General features: G+C 44.4%; 1 protein-coding gene across 21 annotated transcripts in view; it reads right to left on the reverse strand.

The window, feature by feature from the left end:
- The window catches only part of BTRC (beta-transducin repeat containing E3 ubiquitin protein ligase), a 181,313-nt gene that overhangs the window by 125,564 nt on the left and 37,610 nt on the right, over positions 1-18,139 (reverse strand). For 9 of the 21 annotated variants that reach the window (XM_039331200.1, XM_039331201.1, XM_039331194.1 and 6 more), the window contains one exon: positions 5,343-5,450. The exons of 5 other annotated variants lie outside the window; for them this stretch is intronic. In XM_039331200.1, coding sequence (XP_039187134.1) covers positions 5,343-5,450 — 108 coding nt within the window. Of the gene's footprint in view, positions 1-5,342; positions 5,451-17,441; positions 17,621-18,139 lie in introns of all 21 variants that reach the window. 7 more of the 21 variants (XM_039331208.1, XM_039331207.1, XM_039331203.1 and 4 more) reach the window with 1 other exon arrangement.

An 18,139-nucleotide genomic window follows, 5' to 3' on the forward strand; every position in this document is an offset into this window, starting at 1 on the left:
CCGGAAAAAAGGCCACCCATGCCCTGTCACTTGTCTCACCTCGTGGCAGTGGCACCAGCAGCAACAGCCCCATCCAGCAGGAGCCCACAGGTGACGGGACAGGAGACCACTGGGGCTGCCGCCACAAGGTGAGGCAAGACAGGTGGCAGGGCGTGGGTGGCCTGGCTGTGGGGGGCTCTAAGGTGCATGGGTGCAGGGCGCATGGGGCAGCTCCACCCCCCAACCTGCCTGGTTCACCCCCCAACCTGCCGGTGGTAGTGGCACTAGCACACTGCATGGCCTCCTGCCCCATTGCAACCGTGAGCAACCAGACAGTGGGACAGGGTGGGCGAGCGGCCACGCTGCATGTCTGGCCTGGTGGTAGCAGTGGTCCCACTCAGCTGTGCTGCGCAGCTTGCAACCCCTGAGTGCGCTGGCCAAGGGACCAGCGGGCTGCGGCTGCTGCCAGACACCTTCAGCCCCGACGTGCTCACCACCCCCCTACATGAAAAAATAACACATACAAAAATAAGCCCTAATGGGTCTTTTGGACCAAAATAAAAGATCCGGTCTTATTTTCGGGGAAACAGTAGATAGTTCCAAATCTTTACGCACATAATAATCTTGTTACAGTTACCATATATAACATCAATTTTCCACAAGACATATTAATATCCCTATTTCCAAAAGTTGTGCTAGTTAATCAAGTACATGAGCAGACATCTTAAAGAATATCAGTGCTGAATACTAGCTGAACTTGAGGAGCTTCCATGGAGTGATCTAAGATGTGTCAGCATTATTTTCACATCACTCAAGGCAAGAAGCCAGATTTAAAATTAAATCAAATCATATGTTCTTGGCCACAATCTATGGGCTTACCCAACTAACTGTCACAATGATTCATGAACGTCAGGAACATGATGAAGCAGCTGTTTCATGAGGTTTCCCCAGGTACTGATGGCACAGATTTCTGTTACCACAAATTTATTTAATCTTCTGATACATCATATCTCATATATTTCTCTTGGAAGCCAACGTATAATCATTCAGATTTTCTCGCTTTCATTTGTATCTGCTTTTAACTATACTAAAATAGTAATTTCATTGCATAGCCTTATATTTAATTCAGTGGTTTTTAAAACCAAAAACTAGGATTGAGAAAAGAAATCAGAGTGTCATTTTTGCTTTATTAATTAAAAACTAAGGAGTGAAACCGCCCAAAATCAATTAAAGTTTATGGGAAGATTCAGCCTATCTATCTATTTACAATAGTTGCAGAACTCCGGGTCACGTGATCACCATTTGCAACCTTCCAGTCAGCTTTCAACAAGCAAGCTAAGGACTACCTGTATTGCACAACTCCAGCAAAACACAATTACAGATATCCCCAGACTTACTATTGTTCATTCAGTGATGAAATTACAAACATACTGAGAAATGTGACTTACAATTGGCACCTCAAGTTTCAGCCGTTAGAGCAACCCCATGGCCACCTGATCAAAATGTGGGTGCTTGGCAGCTCTGCACTTACAACCACAGGAGTGCTGTAACTCCACCCACCTACCCCCCCCAATCTATGTCCTTTTTATGAGGTATGCCCAACTGGCTGCTGGCCTGGACTTTGGCTGTGAAAAAGAAATACTAAAGACAGCCCTTCAACACCCCTTTTTGCCACACTCCTGGGTGGAGCTGGAGCTGGCTTTGCGTTACGGAAAAAAAATGATAGGCAGTCCCTCAGCCATAGAGTCTTAAAATACAATCTTCCACTCCACGCAATTTGCATGGAAACCACTGAATAGATTTCTAGAGGCGATCTCTTGATTCCAGAGGAAATCTGCTTGGTGATTTTAACCCTCAGGGAGTCAAGCCAAAGCCAAGGAAGTTTCAGCTCTCTGTCGCTCTTTTCTTGGCTGCTAGTTAGAAGCAACCATGGGATTCTTCCCTTCTTGCAGGAACGTGCTCAGGTGCTACGCATTGGGAATTTTGCTGAAAAAGGGCATTTCCTTGCAAAGCACATAGTTGCCAGGGCATTTGGCATTTCTCACAGGATCGCTGCTTTACACACCACTGTGGAGGTTTCCCAGGCATTTGGCCCTTTATGGCAGGAGTGTGGCTGTTTTGTGCTGCACCCTGGAGCTTTATAGGCAGTTGGCTCTTCCCAGGGTATGGCATGTTTGGTTGTGCTGCTGGGCTAGGCTGGGGCTGAGGCTTTTAGGGTTGGCTGTGGCTTCTTTCCCCAGCCTCCCTGTTCTCACCACATTACAGCACCCTAACTTGCATGCAGCCTGCCAAGGCCTTCCTCTACCCCTGAGACATTCCTATGTTCTTTATATGGGGCTCCATCCTCTTAATAAGGGCTTTTCAACTAGTGGTATGCGTGCCACTTGTGGTACATTAATGAGTGGCAGGTGGTACGCAGCCCTGCCTAGCCAAGTGTAGTGGGGGAAGGAAAGAGCCAGCACAGGCAAGGACTTGCAGTGAGAGAGTCCTCTGGAGCTGCAAAGGCCCCAGGCTCACTTCTGGCTCACCCTCCCCCATGAGAACGGAGGAGGGGGGGCAGAGACAGGAGAGCCTATAAAAGGAGGCAGCTTGGGCAGGAGAGGAAGAGAGAGAAAAAAGCAGCAGCCTTGGGAGGAGGCAGAGTCAGCTGCACCGAAGGGGAAGGAGGGGGAGGGGAGGGGAGGGGGAGGGTGGGGGGAGAGGACATCAAGCAGGCTGGCCATGAGCCGATCTACAACCGCTGTGGCAGCCACCTGTGCTGGCAGCAGCATACAGGCAAGAAATGCAGTGGGGGAGGGGTCACCCTCCAAGAGGAATGAAAAAAAGGCAGCAATGGCTGGAGGTGAGGCACGGAGGAGGGAAGGAGATGGAGAGTGGAAGGATTCTTATGTGCTTTTGTGACCTTGAAGTTCTGGGATTTGTGCAATGAGGGCTTTGTGTTCTTAAGGAATGTTTGGCAATTTCTATTTGGCTGATGGCTCATGTTAGCTTCTATTGCTCTGCTGTTGTTAGCTGTAAGTTTTGCTGCAAGGGATTTTGAAGTATTTTTCTCCTGAATGGATTTTGCCAGTAGCATTCCTTTACTTATGAATGGAGCCATTTGGGGAGGTTGCCTTAGCCACAGCCAGTACTTATATTTTTTTTTCTTCCTTAAGTGCCGGCTGCGCTCCTTACTTTTCTTTCTAGCCAGTAGCTAATTCTTAAAGGGGAATGTGCCTTTTTAAGCTAGTTCACTCCGCAGCTTGTCTTTTCTGTCTCTGGAGGCCTTTCCTTGTTTGATCAATATATGGAAGACGGAAAATATGGGGGGGGGGTTTTCAAATTCTTCCTTCAGAAGGAGATGGGAATGAGAAAAAGGGAGGCAGGGAAGGGAGGGAGGAAAGGAAGTCCCGCCTTAGCACTTGGCCACCAGCAGCTCTGCCATTGACTTTGCTTGTCAAAAGGTTGCAGAAAGGGATCACATGACCCTGGAACACTGACCATTATAAATATAAATCAGTTGCCAAGCATCCAAATATAAATCACATGACCCTGGGCATACTGCAATGGTCATAAGTGTGAAAAATGGTCATAAGTCATTTCAGTGCAATTGCAACTTTGAACAGGTTTTTTTTTTTTTTTTTGGTCATCAAGTTTTTGACACCTTGCTAGGTGGTACTCGAATATTGCCATATCCTAAAAGTGGTACAATCGGTAAAAAGGTTGAAAAGCCCTGCTCTTAGTCCCAATGGTGATCATAAGTCGAGAAATACCCAAAAGATCAACTTGGAAATTACAGTGTTTGTCTGCTCCTTAAAATATCACTTAATAAAGTCTTGATCATTTGAATACTATAATGTCTCCTGAAAGGTATTATGTCTGCCATTTTGTATACATTTCACCTGAGTATCATATGACTCTTATTTGCAGGGTCTTTTGAATTTCACGTAACAAAAAGATAAAAATCCACGATCATGAAAATGCCATGGTAGAAATACGCTTAAGTCCCAACACTGTTTGCACTTTAGTAAGCATTGATAAGGTTGGCATTTATGTCTGCTGATCTTTTGATGAATAGCAAATATCTTATGACATTTATATACACTGATTGGACATTATGTGTTCAATGTATACTTCTGAAATCAAGAAAATATAAATCTCCTCCTATCTGTATAGTATTGTATTTTATGTTGTTGTTATGATTGTTAAGGTTGTGTTAGTATTGTTTTTATGATTTATACTCTGGATTCAAGGATAGAATAAGATAAATAAAAATGCTCTATTTTCATTTTTGCACTTTGTTTATAATACGTTTGTTTAGGGATTAAAGGACAAGTTCAGAACCATGTACATCTCAATAGTTTTTTATGGACTAAGAAACACTTGTGTTATCATATCTGGCCTCCACATGATCACATGATGACAGCAAATATCAGATAATTCTTTGCCATAATTTAGTGCATATATGGATGCTTATACTCCATATATATTGCCATTTTAATGACAATAAAAGAAAATGTAATCTAGTATATCAGTATATTTAGAAACATTAGGTTGGGGAAAAGTGCTTTAACCTAGCTGATAATGATTATATGAAAAAGCCATATAAATAAACAGTAGGATAAATTGAAATATTCCACATCTAGAAGCTGCAAACCAAGATTTTAAAAGTTAATGTGATGTCTGCTTTCTATTTAATCAAAGAATTATTGCCAGATAGAAATAAAGTTTTTAACGTGTATAAGAGTTACATAGAAATAAAGTATAAGGCAAACTAGTACCTTAGGTTTCTTTAAACCTCTCATTAGGAACATTTTAATTTCAATCTCAGGAAAGGCAAAAGCCAACCTCCAGAAATATTTCCTTGATTTTGTGTGCAGTAAGGGTGAAAATGGAATAGTGGGATGGACAGAAGGGGGAGAAGTAAAATATTCCAGAATGTGGAATGACAATTAACCTTATCCTGTCTACCTTCTTCCCTTATCAGTACGCACTAGGAAAGCAAGAATAACAGCACAAGCCAGAAATAGACAGCTTGAACGTAAAGTACCAATTCTTACCATATTTATGTTCTAATTTAAACATCAAATGGCTTTCTGTCCTCCTCAGAAAAGGAAAACCAGGCCAATTTTTCTAAGCACAACTATACCTAATTTGCAAGGGTCAGCATTGTATCTTCTGAGATGTTGGAAAAAAATATTTCCATCTGAGCCATCAATCTTTCTGTATTAGTGGCCAACTCTGGATCTGTGCAACATGAATAGCTGGAATGACATGCTGTAAAAGCTCTAGCCATAGTAATCATCACAATGAGGAAAGAAGTTATGAAAACAAGCAGGAGCACAAACCTCAGACACCCAGACAGAGACAGAGTGAGAAAGTACCTGGAAAGTTGTGAGTGTGCCAGTCCCTGGATTATACAGGCATCGCAGTGAGGGCATGCTGTCCGCCAGGCTGGAGCAGCCCAGCCAAAGAGACCGGGGCATAGAGCACTGCAGAGAAAGGACAACTATGAGATGGGACTGTATGAGACAGGATGGTACAGAATACAGAAATTTCTATCTCTGTACAGGTAGTCATCGACATATGACCACAATTGGAACTGGAATTTCTGTCATAAATTGTTGCGGTTATAAGTCAGTCAGACCTCATTTTTAATGGTGGCCGTTAAGTAAATCACTGTGGTAGTTAAGAAATCCATTTTCCCCATTGGCTGCTTTTTGCTGGAAATTGACAAAAAAGATAGCAAATCACAACCCCGTGACTGCAGGAGACTGCAACTGGTCATGAATGTGAGCCAGTTGCCAAACACCTGAATTATAATCACACGATCATTGGGGAGGGGGCTTGCAACGATCATAAGCATGAGTACAGGTCATAAGTCACTTTTTCCAAGGCTGATGTAATTTTGAACCATCAAAGTTAAACAATCAGTCATAAGTGAGGACTACCTGCAATTTAAGTTCTTAGCAAAATTACAAGTTAGTGTTAAGAAACTGGAATAGCTTCCACACACCTACACATTAGTGACCGGTATGTTCCCCTTAGAGAAAAGCAGAAGGGAGGGCAAGGTAGGAAATACCACACTTCTTGCACACACAAATAAAGCTAATTAACTTTCTCATTAACATTTCATACTATTTTGTTTGCAAATGTATTCTAATTCAAAAGAGTCAATTCAATGCTTTTAGTGGATCTCAATTACTTGTTCTTTTAACCCATTAACCAACTAATTAAAACAAATATTATAAAACCTAACGTAAGTATAATCAAGCTAATTCAGTGATTCATTTTTCCTTCATAGAAATTCATCTGACCCTTTCCCTGTGCATCTTAATCATGGCTAGTTTTAATCATGGCAATACCTTAACTACTGTTAATATTTATCATCTATTTCTACCCAGAGTTGAAACAATTAGCAGTAAATAAAACACCTGTATCAATATGCTGGAAATTGAGACCAGAGACAGAAAGGTAACATTTATATTTTATATAAATTCCTTTGCCTTTTCCCCAAAAAGGTTTTCTCTTCCATTCATAACTTAGGTTAAATTAGTTAGTAATATAAAAGCACCTGATAAACTTTAGAGTGAACCTATCCATAACATTACACTAACCTAGGACATTTCCATCTCTATGATACTCCTGTACACCCCTAAATTGTTACAAAAATTGTAGAGCACAGCATGTGATAATTTGCTTATCTTTTGCTTTGAACTTTACCTGTTCTATGCATACAGTTACCATGAATTATAAAATATGTTTATGTGAACATATGAATTCAGACAAATGTAGTTTATTCAGCAAACTAGATATACTGCAAAATTTAAACTTAGTTTCAGTCCCCTCCTATTCATCTTGGAAGCTGGAGAAGTACTGGGACCTGAACAAAGAACTATAGAAAACGTAGAAAGTAAAGGTAAAGTGGTCCCAGTGGTGATATAGAAGCACTCGGCACTGTGATTCCTAAGCTTGGGGAGTGGCTCCAACAGATCCCAGGAAGAATATCAGAGCTCTCGGTCCAGAAGAGTGCAGTGTTAGGAACAGCTAAGATATAGCACTGAACCCTCCAACCCCCAGGCCTCCGGCAGAGGATCTAAGTTTGAGGAAGACACATACCACCCATAGGGATGAAAAGGGAATTTTAAAAAAATATATCATTATAATAATATGCAACATTAAAAAACAGAAATATTAGACATGTTCACCATTATATCTAAAAATGGAATAAAAATAATATAATAATAATTAAACAAAAAGAAAAGATGAATTAGAGACTTTGAAGAAATATATAACAGCTTTACTATTTAATCTGTATTAAATGGGGCGTTGTCTTACCTGAACGCCTTTTCTCAGCAGGATGATGTAGAGTCCAAATGGATGGGTTCTATGACGGCCTTCCTGCCTGGCAGACTGGGTAAAAACTTCGGCCACACCCCTTCCTTTGGGCGTGACCCCAGTTTTGACTTAGGCGAGAAACTTTGTTGGAATTAACCTTGCAGCTCTTTATTATATCTTTATTATAACCCTGCCTAGACCTATCCTCTGGGTGGGCTTGGACTCTACATCATCCTGCTGAGAAAAGGCGTTCAGGTAAGACAACGCCCCTTCTCCAGCAGGATGGCTGTAGAGTCCAAATGGATGGGACATACCAAAGCCCTCATGTCCCCCTGGGAGGGAATGTCTAGGCTACCGAACTCTGAGCAGATACGACTTGTTGAAGAACTCTTCTGCCAAAAGCCGCGTCTGCTGCTGCTAGGGAGTCTAAACGGTAATGTCGAATAAAAACCGAAGGTGAGGACCAGGTTGCGGCCCTGCAAATCTCTTCCACCGGAGCTTGCGTTAGCCACGCCGCAGATGTAGCTGCGCTCCGAGTTGAGTGAGCAGTCACCTGAGTGGGTGCTGGCAAATCCTGTGAGACGTAGGCCTGCGCTATGCAGGCTCTGATCCACCTGCCTATGGTGGAAGGAGATACCTTCTTTCCCATAGTTGCTGGTTGAAAGGACACAAATAATGCTTCAGTCTTTCGGAAAGCCGAGGTGCGTTTCACGTAGAAACACAGCGCTCTCCGCACGTCCAGCTTGTGCCATCTGTGTTCTAGTCTATGTTTGGGTCTTGGACAGAAATCAGGAAGCGAAAGTTCCTGAGATCTGTGAAAGATGCTATTTACCTTCGGAATGAAGGTCGGGTCTGGTCTAAGAACGACCCTGTCTTTGAAAAAGGTACACAGATCCTTCCTTACTGACAGTGCTGCTAGTTCTGAGATTCTTCTTGCTGAAGTAATTGCCACAAGGAAAGCTACCTTCAGTGATAGGTGATGGAGTGAGCATGTTTCAAGAGGTTCGAAGGGTGCTGATGTCAAGGCTAGAAGGACCTTAGGCAGGTTCCAGGACGGGTACCTGTGTATGACTGGGGGCTTTGTGTTAGATGCCCCTTTTAAAAAGGCATTAATAGCTGGATGCTGTGCTAGGGAAGTTAAGTTGTCGCAGGAGAGTACAGTTGAGAGGGCCGATATCTGTCTGCGGATAGTATTGACTGACAGGCCCTTATTAAGACCCTCCAGTAGGTAATCTAGGATATTGGGAATAGATACTGCGGTCGGGTCTAGGTGAAGCGAAGCGCACCACCTACAAAATCCCTTCCACGTAGCGTCATAAATCCTATTAGTGGACGCTCTTCGTGATGCCTGTATGATCGATATCACCCCTGCAGAATAAGATTGTTTAGTTAAGCTTTGCCGCTCAAATGCCAAGCGGCTAGTTGTAGCCACTGGGGATCTGGGTGTACAAGCTTGCCCTGACTGAGTTTTACCTTGTCCGGGGGGATCCTCCACGGAGGTGATATCGAAAGGTCCACGAGGTCGGCAAACCACGGGCGCCGTGGCCAGTGAGGGGCAATGCAGACCATTTCTGCGCCCTCCAGGATCATCTTGCGTATGGTTGCCGGTATTAATGGCAGTGGTGGGAAGGCGTACAGGAGTTGCGCCGGCCACCGGCACCTGAGAGCATCCGTTCCCTCCGATCCCGGGGACGGGAATCTGGAGAAGAACCTGGGGAGCTGTGTGTTCTTGTGGTTGGCAAATAGATCTAGGTGCGGTTGTCCGAACCTCCGGGAGATCTCCTCGAAGAGAGCCGGGTCCAGACGCCATTCCGACTGGTCCACCTTGGCTCTGCTCAGGGAGTCTGCCTGGGTGTTTGTCTCCCCTGAGATGTGTTCCGCTCTGATGGAACTCACATTGGCTTCTGCCCACCGAGACAGAGCCAATGCTTCCTTCATTAGTTCCACTGATTTCGTTCCTCCCTCCTTGTTTACATGCGCCTTGGCTGCTACATTGTCTGTAAGCACGAGGACGTGCCTCCTCGTTACTAGGTGTGAGAAATGACGGAGGGCCAGGTGTATGGCCCGGAGCTCTAGCCAGTTGATGCTGTGTGACAGGTCCTTCTGACCCCACTGGCCCTGTGCTATCTGGGTCCCCAGATGGGCTCCCCATCCGAACAGGCTCGCATCTGTCGTGAGCGTGACCCTGTTCGGTTCCCTGAATATGCTCCCCTTGAGTGTCATGGGGGATAGCCACCATTTTAGTGATTTCATCACCTGTGCTGGTACCGGCACTCTCCTGCTGGAGGTGCTGAGGTTCCTCCTCTGGTAGGGTAGGAGGAACCACTGCAACTCCCTCGAGTGGAGCCTTGCCCATGGGATGATGCCCATGCAAGATATCATCTTCCCCAGGAGCTTCGAGAGTTGTAGCAAGGGCACTCTCCTGATCTTTTGAATTTGGTGGATTAGCTTGGATATGCTGATCAGTCGCTCCTGGGAAAGGAATACCCTGCACTGTGACGTGTCTATCACCGCGCCCAGGTGTTGCAGTCTCCTTGAGGGAATGAGGTGGCTCTTGTTTAGATTGACCGAGAATCCGTGCCCCTGTAGGGTTCGGATCGTGGTCTTGAGATCTGCCCTTGCTTGTTCCTGAGATCTGGACTGAATCAAGATGTCGTCCAGATAAAACTGTACGCGAACCGGCATCAGCCTGAGATGGGCTGCTATTACAGCTAGGATTTTGGTAAATACCCTTGGTGCTGAAGATAGTCCGAAGGGTAAGGCCCTGTATTGGTAATGCCGGCCCGCGTAGGTAAATCTGAGGAATTTCCGGTAGCTGGGATGGATGGGAATGTGTAGGTACGCCTCTGTGAGATCTATTGAGGATAATAGATCGTCTTCCCTGACGCTGGCTAGGATGGACTTCAATGAGTGCATCTTGAACTTCCTGTACTTTATGAAATGATTCAGGCCCTTCAGGTCCAATATTGCTCTCCACCCTCCTGATGTCTTTGGAATAACGAAGAGGATGGAATAAAATCCTCTTCCCTCCTCTTCCTTTGGTACCCTCTCTATGGCTTGAATTGACAGGAGGTGAGCTATGGCCGAAGTTATCAGCCTCGTCTTGTGTACCTTTCTGGAGATGGGGCATCTGATGAACCGGCTTGGTGGGGGAGAACAAAAGTCTAAGGTCAGGCCATGCCTGATCGTTTCCAAGACCCAGGCGTCGGTGGTGGTCTGCTCCCAGACCTCGATGAAGTTTCCTAACCGACCCCCGATGGGAGTGTCCTGTTTGGCGTCACTTGGTACGCTTAAAGGATCTGCCTCCCGCTCCCCTATATGGGCGTCTGGACTGGAACTGGCCTCTGGCTCCCGGGCTTTGGCGATCCTGGGTTCGATCCTGTCTCGGATAGAAGGATCGTGAGCCTCTGGGCCAGTCCCAGGATTGCCCTGATCGAAAGGGCTGTCTCCATTCCCAGGGGCTTCCTGGGCGGGAGCCCTGTCTCCGGAAGTCCTGACTGCCTCTCCTGTCTAACTTCTTTGATGGATGCACTAGGATTTTTTTCTTGTCTCTGCCTTCGCTGACGTGTGGGTCCAGAATGGAACCAAACAGGGCTTCTCCACTGTATTTGGACGTCGAAAGACGCCATTTGGACCTCAGGTCTGTCTTCCAATTTTTGAGCCACAGTAGCCTTCGCGAGGCCACTGTGGCCGCAATGGACCTTGCCGCATACTTTGTTGCGTACAGTGAAGCGTCAGACACGAATTGAGAGGCCGCGAGGAGCTTGGCCAATGTTTGGTGTACTCTGACCTGGTCTGGAGGCACCGTGCCTTGCAGTTCCCTCAGCCACATGATACTGGCCCTCGCGAAGAATGATGATGAAGTGGCTGCTCTGGCCGCCCAGGCTGCGGCCATATGGGAACGCCGGAGGGAGTGTTCAAATTTCTTCTCCTCAGGTCTCAAGACCTCCGCCATGTCTCCTGGAATCGCGGAGGTAGAAAATAATGAGATCAAGGGGTTATCTACAGTGGGAACCTCTAACATGTTAGAGAAGGAGGGAGATAGGTTGAAAAGCTTTCTTTCCGCGCTGTTAGGTGCCGGTGGGCTCGCAAGTGAGGACCATTGTTCCTCCAGCGTGGTCATAAAGACCTCCGCACATGGGATGTACTTATCCTGTGGAACCTTTTTGGCAAATAGAGGATTGGCCTCCTTGCTTGTTGAGGGCTTCTCATCCTGTACTGATGTTAGGTTGACTGTGGAAACTGCCTTTATCAGGAGTGATTTTAGGAGCGCTGGGTTAAAGAGGCCAGAGCTTGTCGCCTGCTCAGGTGCGGTCTCCTCGTCCTCCGAGAGGGGCATGTCTGACATGTCCAGGTCTACTGAGTCACCCTCTCCCAATTGAGAGGAAGTTTCAGAGATGCTGGTAGGGGGCGGCCTAGCCCGTCCCTTACGGGGTGTGTGAAAGGCCACTTGCCCCTTAGAAGCCATGAACTGGGAGAATGCATCCTGCATGAATGCATGAAATTGTGCCGACCATATGTTCTCCTGCGCCTTGTCGTTGGGGTGAGGCGCTGGAGTGTGGTCGGGTGAAGAAGCTGGTGAGGAGGGATTGGAGGAATCTAACTGTTCAGTTTCCCCAGGAGGAGACCAAGTCTTGAGCACTTCCTCGGCAGTAGGTTCTGTGCTGGGTGCCACCCCTGGGACAGGGGAAACCAAATTTGTCCCATTGACATTGGTTCTCTGTGCTCTGCTAATTTGCCTTTCTAAAGCCAAATGTCTCCTCAAAGCCTCTCGCTCAGCCGTTTTGGACTGTCCCTTCTGAGAAAGGTGCTTTGTTTTAGCTTTCTTCTTCCCCCCCACCTCTGATTCAGAAGATCTGCGTTTTTGTTGTTGCTGTGGGGGGGACAATTGAGGGACCTGTGTGACTGAATACGAGACATTGTCTGCCATTGTGCCAGACACCCCGAGTAGGCAATGCCTGGAAAGGGGGAATGAGATACGCAGATCAGATGCAGATGCTTGGGGCTGTGCCCTCTTCTGCCTATACAAACAATGGCCGGACAGACAGGAATCTTTGGACAGAAGATCCTGCAAGGCAGTGACTAAAGGTCACTATAGGAACAGTTAGGAAAAGAAAAAATATTCCTCCTCACCTCCTCACCTAGTCCAGACAAAAGTACAGTTTATATATCTCTCTCCCCCGGTCTGTGGCTGTGGTAGCAGACCACGCTCAGAACTGATAGAGGTTCTAATCTTTTATTCCTCTTCCTTCCTCTTGCCCAAGTGTCTTAATGTAAAGGAAAAAAGCGGCGGCTAAACTGCTTGTTTAAAATGGCGAATGGGAGGAAGCCCCGCCTCCCAATAGTAGCCGGATGAGCCACGAGGCTCCAACAATGGCGGGTCTTTAATAGCCAGCAATAGGGTAATTAACCGGCTTGAATGGCTCTTTTGTCCTTAAGGGGGCTGTGCCTCTCCGCTGGGGGAGAAAAAACGGCGCTGAGGCTCTGCCGGTCGGTTTGGGCGCGCTGCGCTTCTCGCGCCGCTCAGCTGATCAGCGCTCTGTTTTCCCGCGCCGCTCAGCTGTTTGGCGCTGAACGGCGCCTCAGCTCCTCCGCCGGACCGAGTGGCCTCCGTGCCACTCAGCTGCCCGGCGGGTGGTCCGGGAAATGTCCCCGCGCCAAACAGCTGTTTGGCGGGATCCGCGGAAGATCCACTGACCGGCCCGAGCCCCCCTGGCTAACCGCCCTGGCGATCCTCTCACCACTCCGACGATCCTGGCTGGGAGGCGTCGGTGTTCTATTCCTCTGCCCGGGATCCCTGCCTGCTGCAAAAAGGGGAGGAAAAAAAAAAAAAAACTGGAAGAGGATATTCTTTTCTTTGTGAAAACTCTTCTTTCCTAAGAGCTGCTTCTCGCACTTCTACCAGGCTTCGAGACTGAGTCAAAACTGGGGTCACGCCCAAAGGAAGGGGTGTGGCCGAAGTTTTTACCCAGTCTGCCAGGCAGGAAGGCCGTCATAGAACCCATCCATTTGGACTCTACAGCCATCCTGCTGGAGAAAGCAAAGGTTATTTGCCCTAATAAATTTTTATATTAATTTAGCTACGGAAGTTTACAGAAAGAATCAAATGAAGGTCAATGGGAGCATCATGAATAAATCAGTTTTAGGCAAATCTGGCTTGGTGTTTTGTGCAAATTTAACTAAAAATCCTATTTGCTCTGCCTCTGGAATAGGTAGTTTCTAGCATCCAATTATCTTGCATGAGGAATGGAAGAAGACTGATTGAAATATGATCACTCTCTGAAATGTAGGAGAGCTATGTTAATCTGATACCAAAAATATCAGGAGTCTGTAGCACTTTTTTCAAACAACCATTTTTATTTTTAAAAAAAGGTTTTATCATACTATTCATCTGATGAAATGAAATGCAGATTATGAAAGCTTATACTAAATTTGTTAGTGAAATAAAAATATTATCAGCCTCTTTACTTTGGGGTCTTGGGCAAGTGGCATTGAAAGATCACAGGATCTATCAAGTCCCATTTCTATGATTATACCCATCTTCTTTTTTATAAATACTATCTTGTTCACCATGTCTAGATATTTTTTCAGTTATGTCTGAAATTGCCACTCCCACCCTAAAGGTTGTCTCTCCCTGTCTTCCTTGGTATTTGTCCTATAGCCCTTGATAACTCTTTTGTCTCTGACTTCATTTCAGCATCTTTTGTGGAACAACATATTTTTTATAACAGTTCCACACTAAAAAAACTTTTTCAAATTTTCAAAAACAAAAATTCTTAGGTTTTTTTAAATCCCACTCATCATCTTACTTTCAGTAAATGATCTGTGTTCCAATTTTAATGCAAAAATGGAAAATATGTCTATTGAATTTGTACTGATAAAATTGTTGTCAGAAAAAATAATTACTACTCTCATTTTCCTTCACTTCTTTGCCACTTTAATACTAGTTTAGTCTCTTGTACAGGCTCCTATGCTCTAGAGCAGCGGTTCTCAACCTGTGGACCGTGACCCTTTTGGGGGTCGAACGACCTTTCACAGGGGTCGCCTAAGACCATCAGAAAATACATATTTCCAATGGTCTTAGGAACCGAGACACTATAGACTTTCCTAGCCTGGAGAAGTAGGAAAAGGGAGAGGGAAGAGAAGGGATGAATCAGGAAGAGTTATCCTCCTACATTCAAGACGTGACTGGGAGATACCAGACTCTAATCAACCTCTGCATTCGCCTCACGGCTGAAGCCTCTGCAGCCACAGTAGTGGCGAGGAGAGCCAAGCCGTGATCCTCCTCTCTGTCATCAGCCATTTTTGTCTGACATAAGGAAAAAAAGCTGTCGAGTATTGGTCTAAAATGGGGGGGGGAGTTTAGGAGGAAAAGAGGGTTGGAAATAATTCAATCAATCACATGACTTGATAGGATTTCTAACCATTTTTTTATCGTGCGGTGAAATTGTATCTGTAGAAAAGCAGAGAGTCTCCCCTCAATATTCCCATGCCCATAGAAAAGCTAATAGATGGGGCAATAGAAAAAGCATCTCAAGGTAAGCGTTTCCTCGTGGAAGGCATATTTTAACCAAAATTTGCTTCATCCTGCACTCCTTGGCCTGGGGAGACGGGGGGGGGTTGCTGGTTTTTCACGTGGCTGCGATGTCCGAGAAGAGGATTAGGTGGTGGTGGAAGGGACTTTGTCGTCAGGGCTGCTTTCCCCAGATTCTTTTGCTGGAGCTGCAAAAAAGCTGTATGAGTGGGTGTCCCTCATCTTTCCGGTCTGTCCCTCCCGAGATCTTAGGCGTGAGTGCCGCACAAAAGGAAGTGTGGGACGATACATGATGTGAAGGCGCCATGAGCAAATCCCGGGAGCAGGGGGGAAGTCCCGAAGGTGAAACTATGTACAAAACACAAAAGATGAAGAGGAACAACAACCCATCAATTATAACTTTGAGCTGACTCTCTTCGGAGACACTTGAAGTTAAGACGGTTGTGTGAGTTCAGGCAGGAAGGAGGGACGCCGTGAGCAGGAAAGGAAAGGGGCTGGGCTCTCGCTTTGCGTTCTTCAGCTCTTTTCCTCCCACCGAAGTGAAAGGAGCGTGGATGAAGGGCAGCCGCATGCGGGGTTTCTGCCGCTCAGGCTTAACTCTTGAGAATAGATCCTTCCCTCTCCCTGCTTGGAGGAAAAAACTTCTCTGGCTTGGATGCAAAACGCTGGAGTAGCGAGCATTGGCAGACTGTGAAGAAATTATGGTGGTCCTCGTCAGTTAAATTGGAGTGAGGGCTAATTAATTGCCATCTTTCCCCTTGGAAGTTTTATATGGGTCCATCTTTCCTTGCCAGGTATGAGCTTACCTCACAGAGGCTTGGGGCCCAATTCTCCACCATTCACTTGCAATTCCGATCAAATGTCAGCATCAAAAATGATAAAAATTCAACATAATTCACAGGATTACCATTTTTTTTTTTTTGCACAATGCATTTGAATATTTAAAAGAAGAGGGAATCTGACTTGAAGTCCTTGGACTACAATGCCAAAATTTCATTTATTTGTAATTAGAAATAAATATTTCACAATATATAATTACATATTGTTTTTGTGATTAATCACTATGCTTTAATTATGTTCAATTTGTAACAATGAAAATACATCCTGCATATCAGATATTTACATTACGATTCATAACAGTAGCAAAATTACAGTTATGAAGTAGCAACGAAAATAATTTTATGGTTGGGGGTCACCACAACATGAGGAACTGTATTAAAAGGTCGCAGCATTAAGAAGGTTGAGAACCACTGCTCTAGAGTCTAGATTCAATGTTGAGTAGATTTCATGTCTGTGACAGATCCATCCAGTCTACTGGATCCTCCCAAATAGACCAACTATATACCAAAACATTAATATAAAGCCGTCCTGATCCCAGCCATTTATTCTGAGTAGTAAATCTGAACAGAACCTGTTTTTTCATTTTTAAAAAAATCCTTGCCTCTGGAACATTTCAATCCATAGTTTTATCTCATCACCACCAGAATTCCTATAGAGATTGATCTCTATGTACCTTACAATAGACATACATTCCAATGACTTTCTCCTTTGTTAATAAACCTCTTCTTCTATTTTCTCTGCTGAGTTCTAAGGGCTCATACAGCATGTATATAGCATGTGGCGTGAAGTGTTAATACTGTTTTATAATGCCTTGGTAAGGCCACACTTGGAATACTGCATCCACGATGTAAAAAAGATGTTGAGACTCTAGAAAGAGTACAGAGAAGAGCAACAAAGATGATTAGAGGATTGAAGGCTAAAACATATAAAGAATTGTTGCTTGAATTGGGTATGTCTAGTTTAATGAAGAGAAGGATCAGGGGAGGCATGATAGCAGTGTTCCAATATCTCAGGGGTTACCACAAAGAAGAGGTAACCAAAGTACCTGAAGGCAGGACAAGAAGCAATGGATGGAAACTAATCAAAGAGAGAAGCAATCAAGAACTAAGAAGAAATTTCCTGACAGTTAGAACAATTAATCAGTGGAACAACCTGCCTCCAGAAGTTGTGAATGCTCCAATACTGGAAGTTTTTAATAAGAGATTGGACAACCATTTTGTGAGAAATGGTACAGGGTTTCCTGACTAAACAGGCAATTGGACTAGAAGACCTCCAAAGTCCCTTCCAACTCTGTTATTCTAATTCTATTATATATCCTTAATAAAAGTGGCTAAAATAGAATTTCTTGCCTGCAGATCTTTTTTCTACTTCATTAATTTGTTAGTACAGGGAAATATAATAATCAAAAAGTACACAAAAATATTTGAGATAAACCGAGGGAAAAAATGACGTGTGCTAGTTGACACCATGGATTACTTGCTAATTTAGATTGCCTCCTCCTTTTCTCCACTTTGAAATAAAATAGAAATAAATTGGTTATCACAATATTTTCATTAGAGTACAAAATGACACTAAGATACTAATAAAGGAGAATATTTGTAGCTCAGGGACAGCCATTTGTCTGAAATGATATAGGGTGGTGGTTGTTGTTGTTATGTCATTTTTTATCCTAGAACTTTTTCCATCTATTTAATCTACTTTTCCAAATGTGTTCTGATATTTGACTTAAGTACTCCTTGGTGCTCTCTCTACTCAATTCCAAACATCTCACATTTCTTTCCGATATCTCTGCACTTCATTCTTTCTTGTTACTTATGTCCTCCAAACAGCTCAACAGGCACAAATCTTTGGTCTTCTCCTTGATTTTTCTGTTCCCTCTGTCCTTGCTGAATCAGTCAGAAAATGCTTCTTCCTCTATAACATTCTCTCTACGATTCCTTTTAGTTCATTCTGTAATTTTTTTAAAAAAAAAAAAAAAAGATTGGTCCATGCCCTGCACATTTTACTCTCTAATCTTCCTTTGCATTCATTCATCCTTCTCCAGCATTCTGCTTTCAAAATCACATGCATATACTGTCCACATAATGTCCTTCCTTAATTCTAAATACTGGCATTTTATTCACTTCCAAATCCTAAACTAATTTCTTTAATTTTCCTCGAGTATCAGTATGTGTCCTGTGTCTGGCCTCTTTATTGTTAAATCTCCTTCAGCTGCCTGAACATTTCTTATTCCTACCACAGTGCCTTTTCTCCTGTTAGTTATCTAAACAATTACCTCTCAGACTAATCCCCACTTTAGTTCTTCCACATTTATCCTAAAAACCTATGTTCTCTAACAGTTTCTTTCTATATCCTTATTTCCTCTTTAAGTGGTATTGGCTGGGAAGATAATAATTAAACTAATGAAGTGGCCTTTAGATTACCAAAGTTCATGCTGTAATACATTTTTCATCAATAGTCTACGATAGC

Source organism: Crotalus tigris, unplaced genomic scaffold, assembly GCF_016545835.1.
Source record: "Crotalus tigris isolate CLP2741 ecotype Arizona unplaced genomic scaffold, ASM1654583v1 scf7180000024434.2432810, whole genome shotgun sequence".
Lineage (NCBI taxonomy): Eukaryota > Metazoa > Chordata > Lepidosauria > Squamata > Viperidae > Crotalus > Crotalus tigris.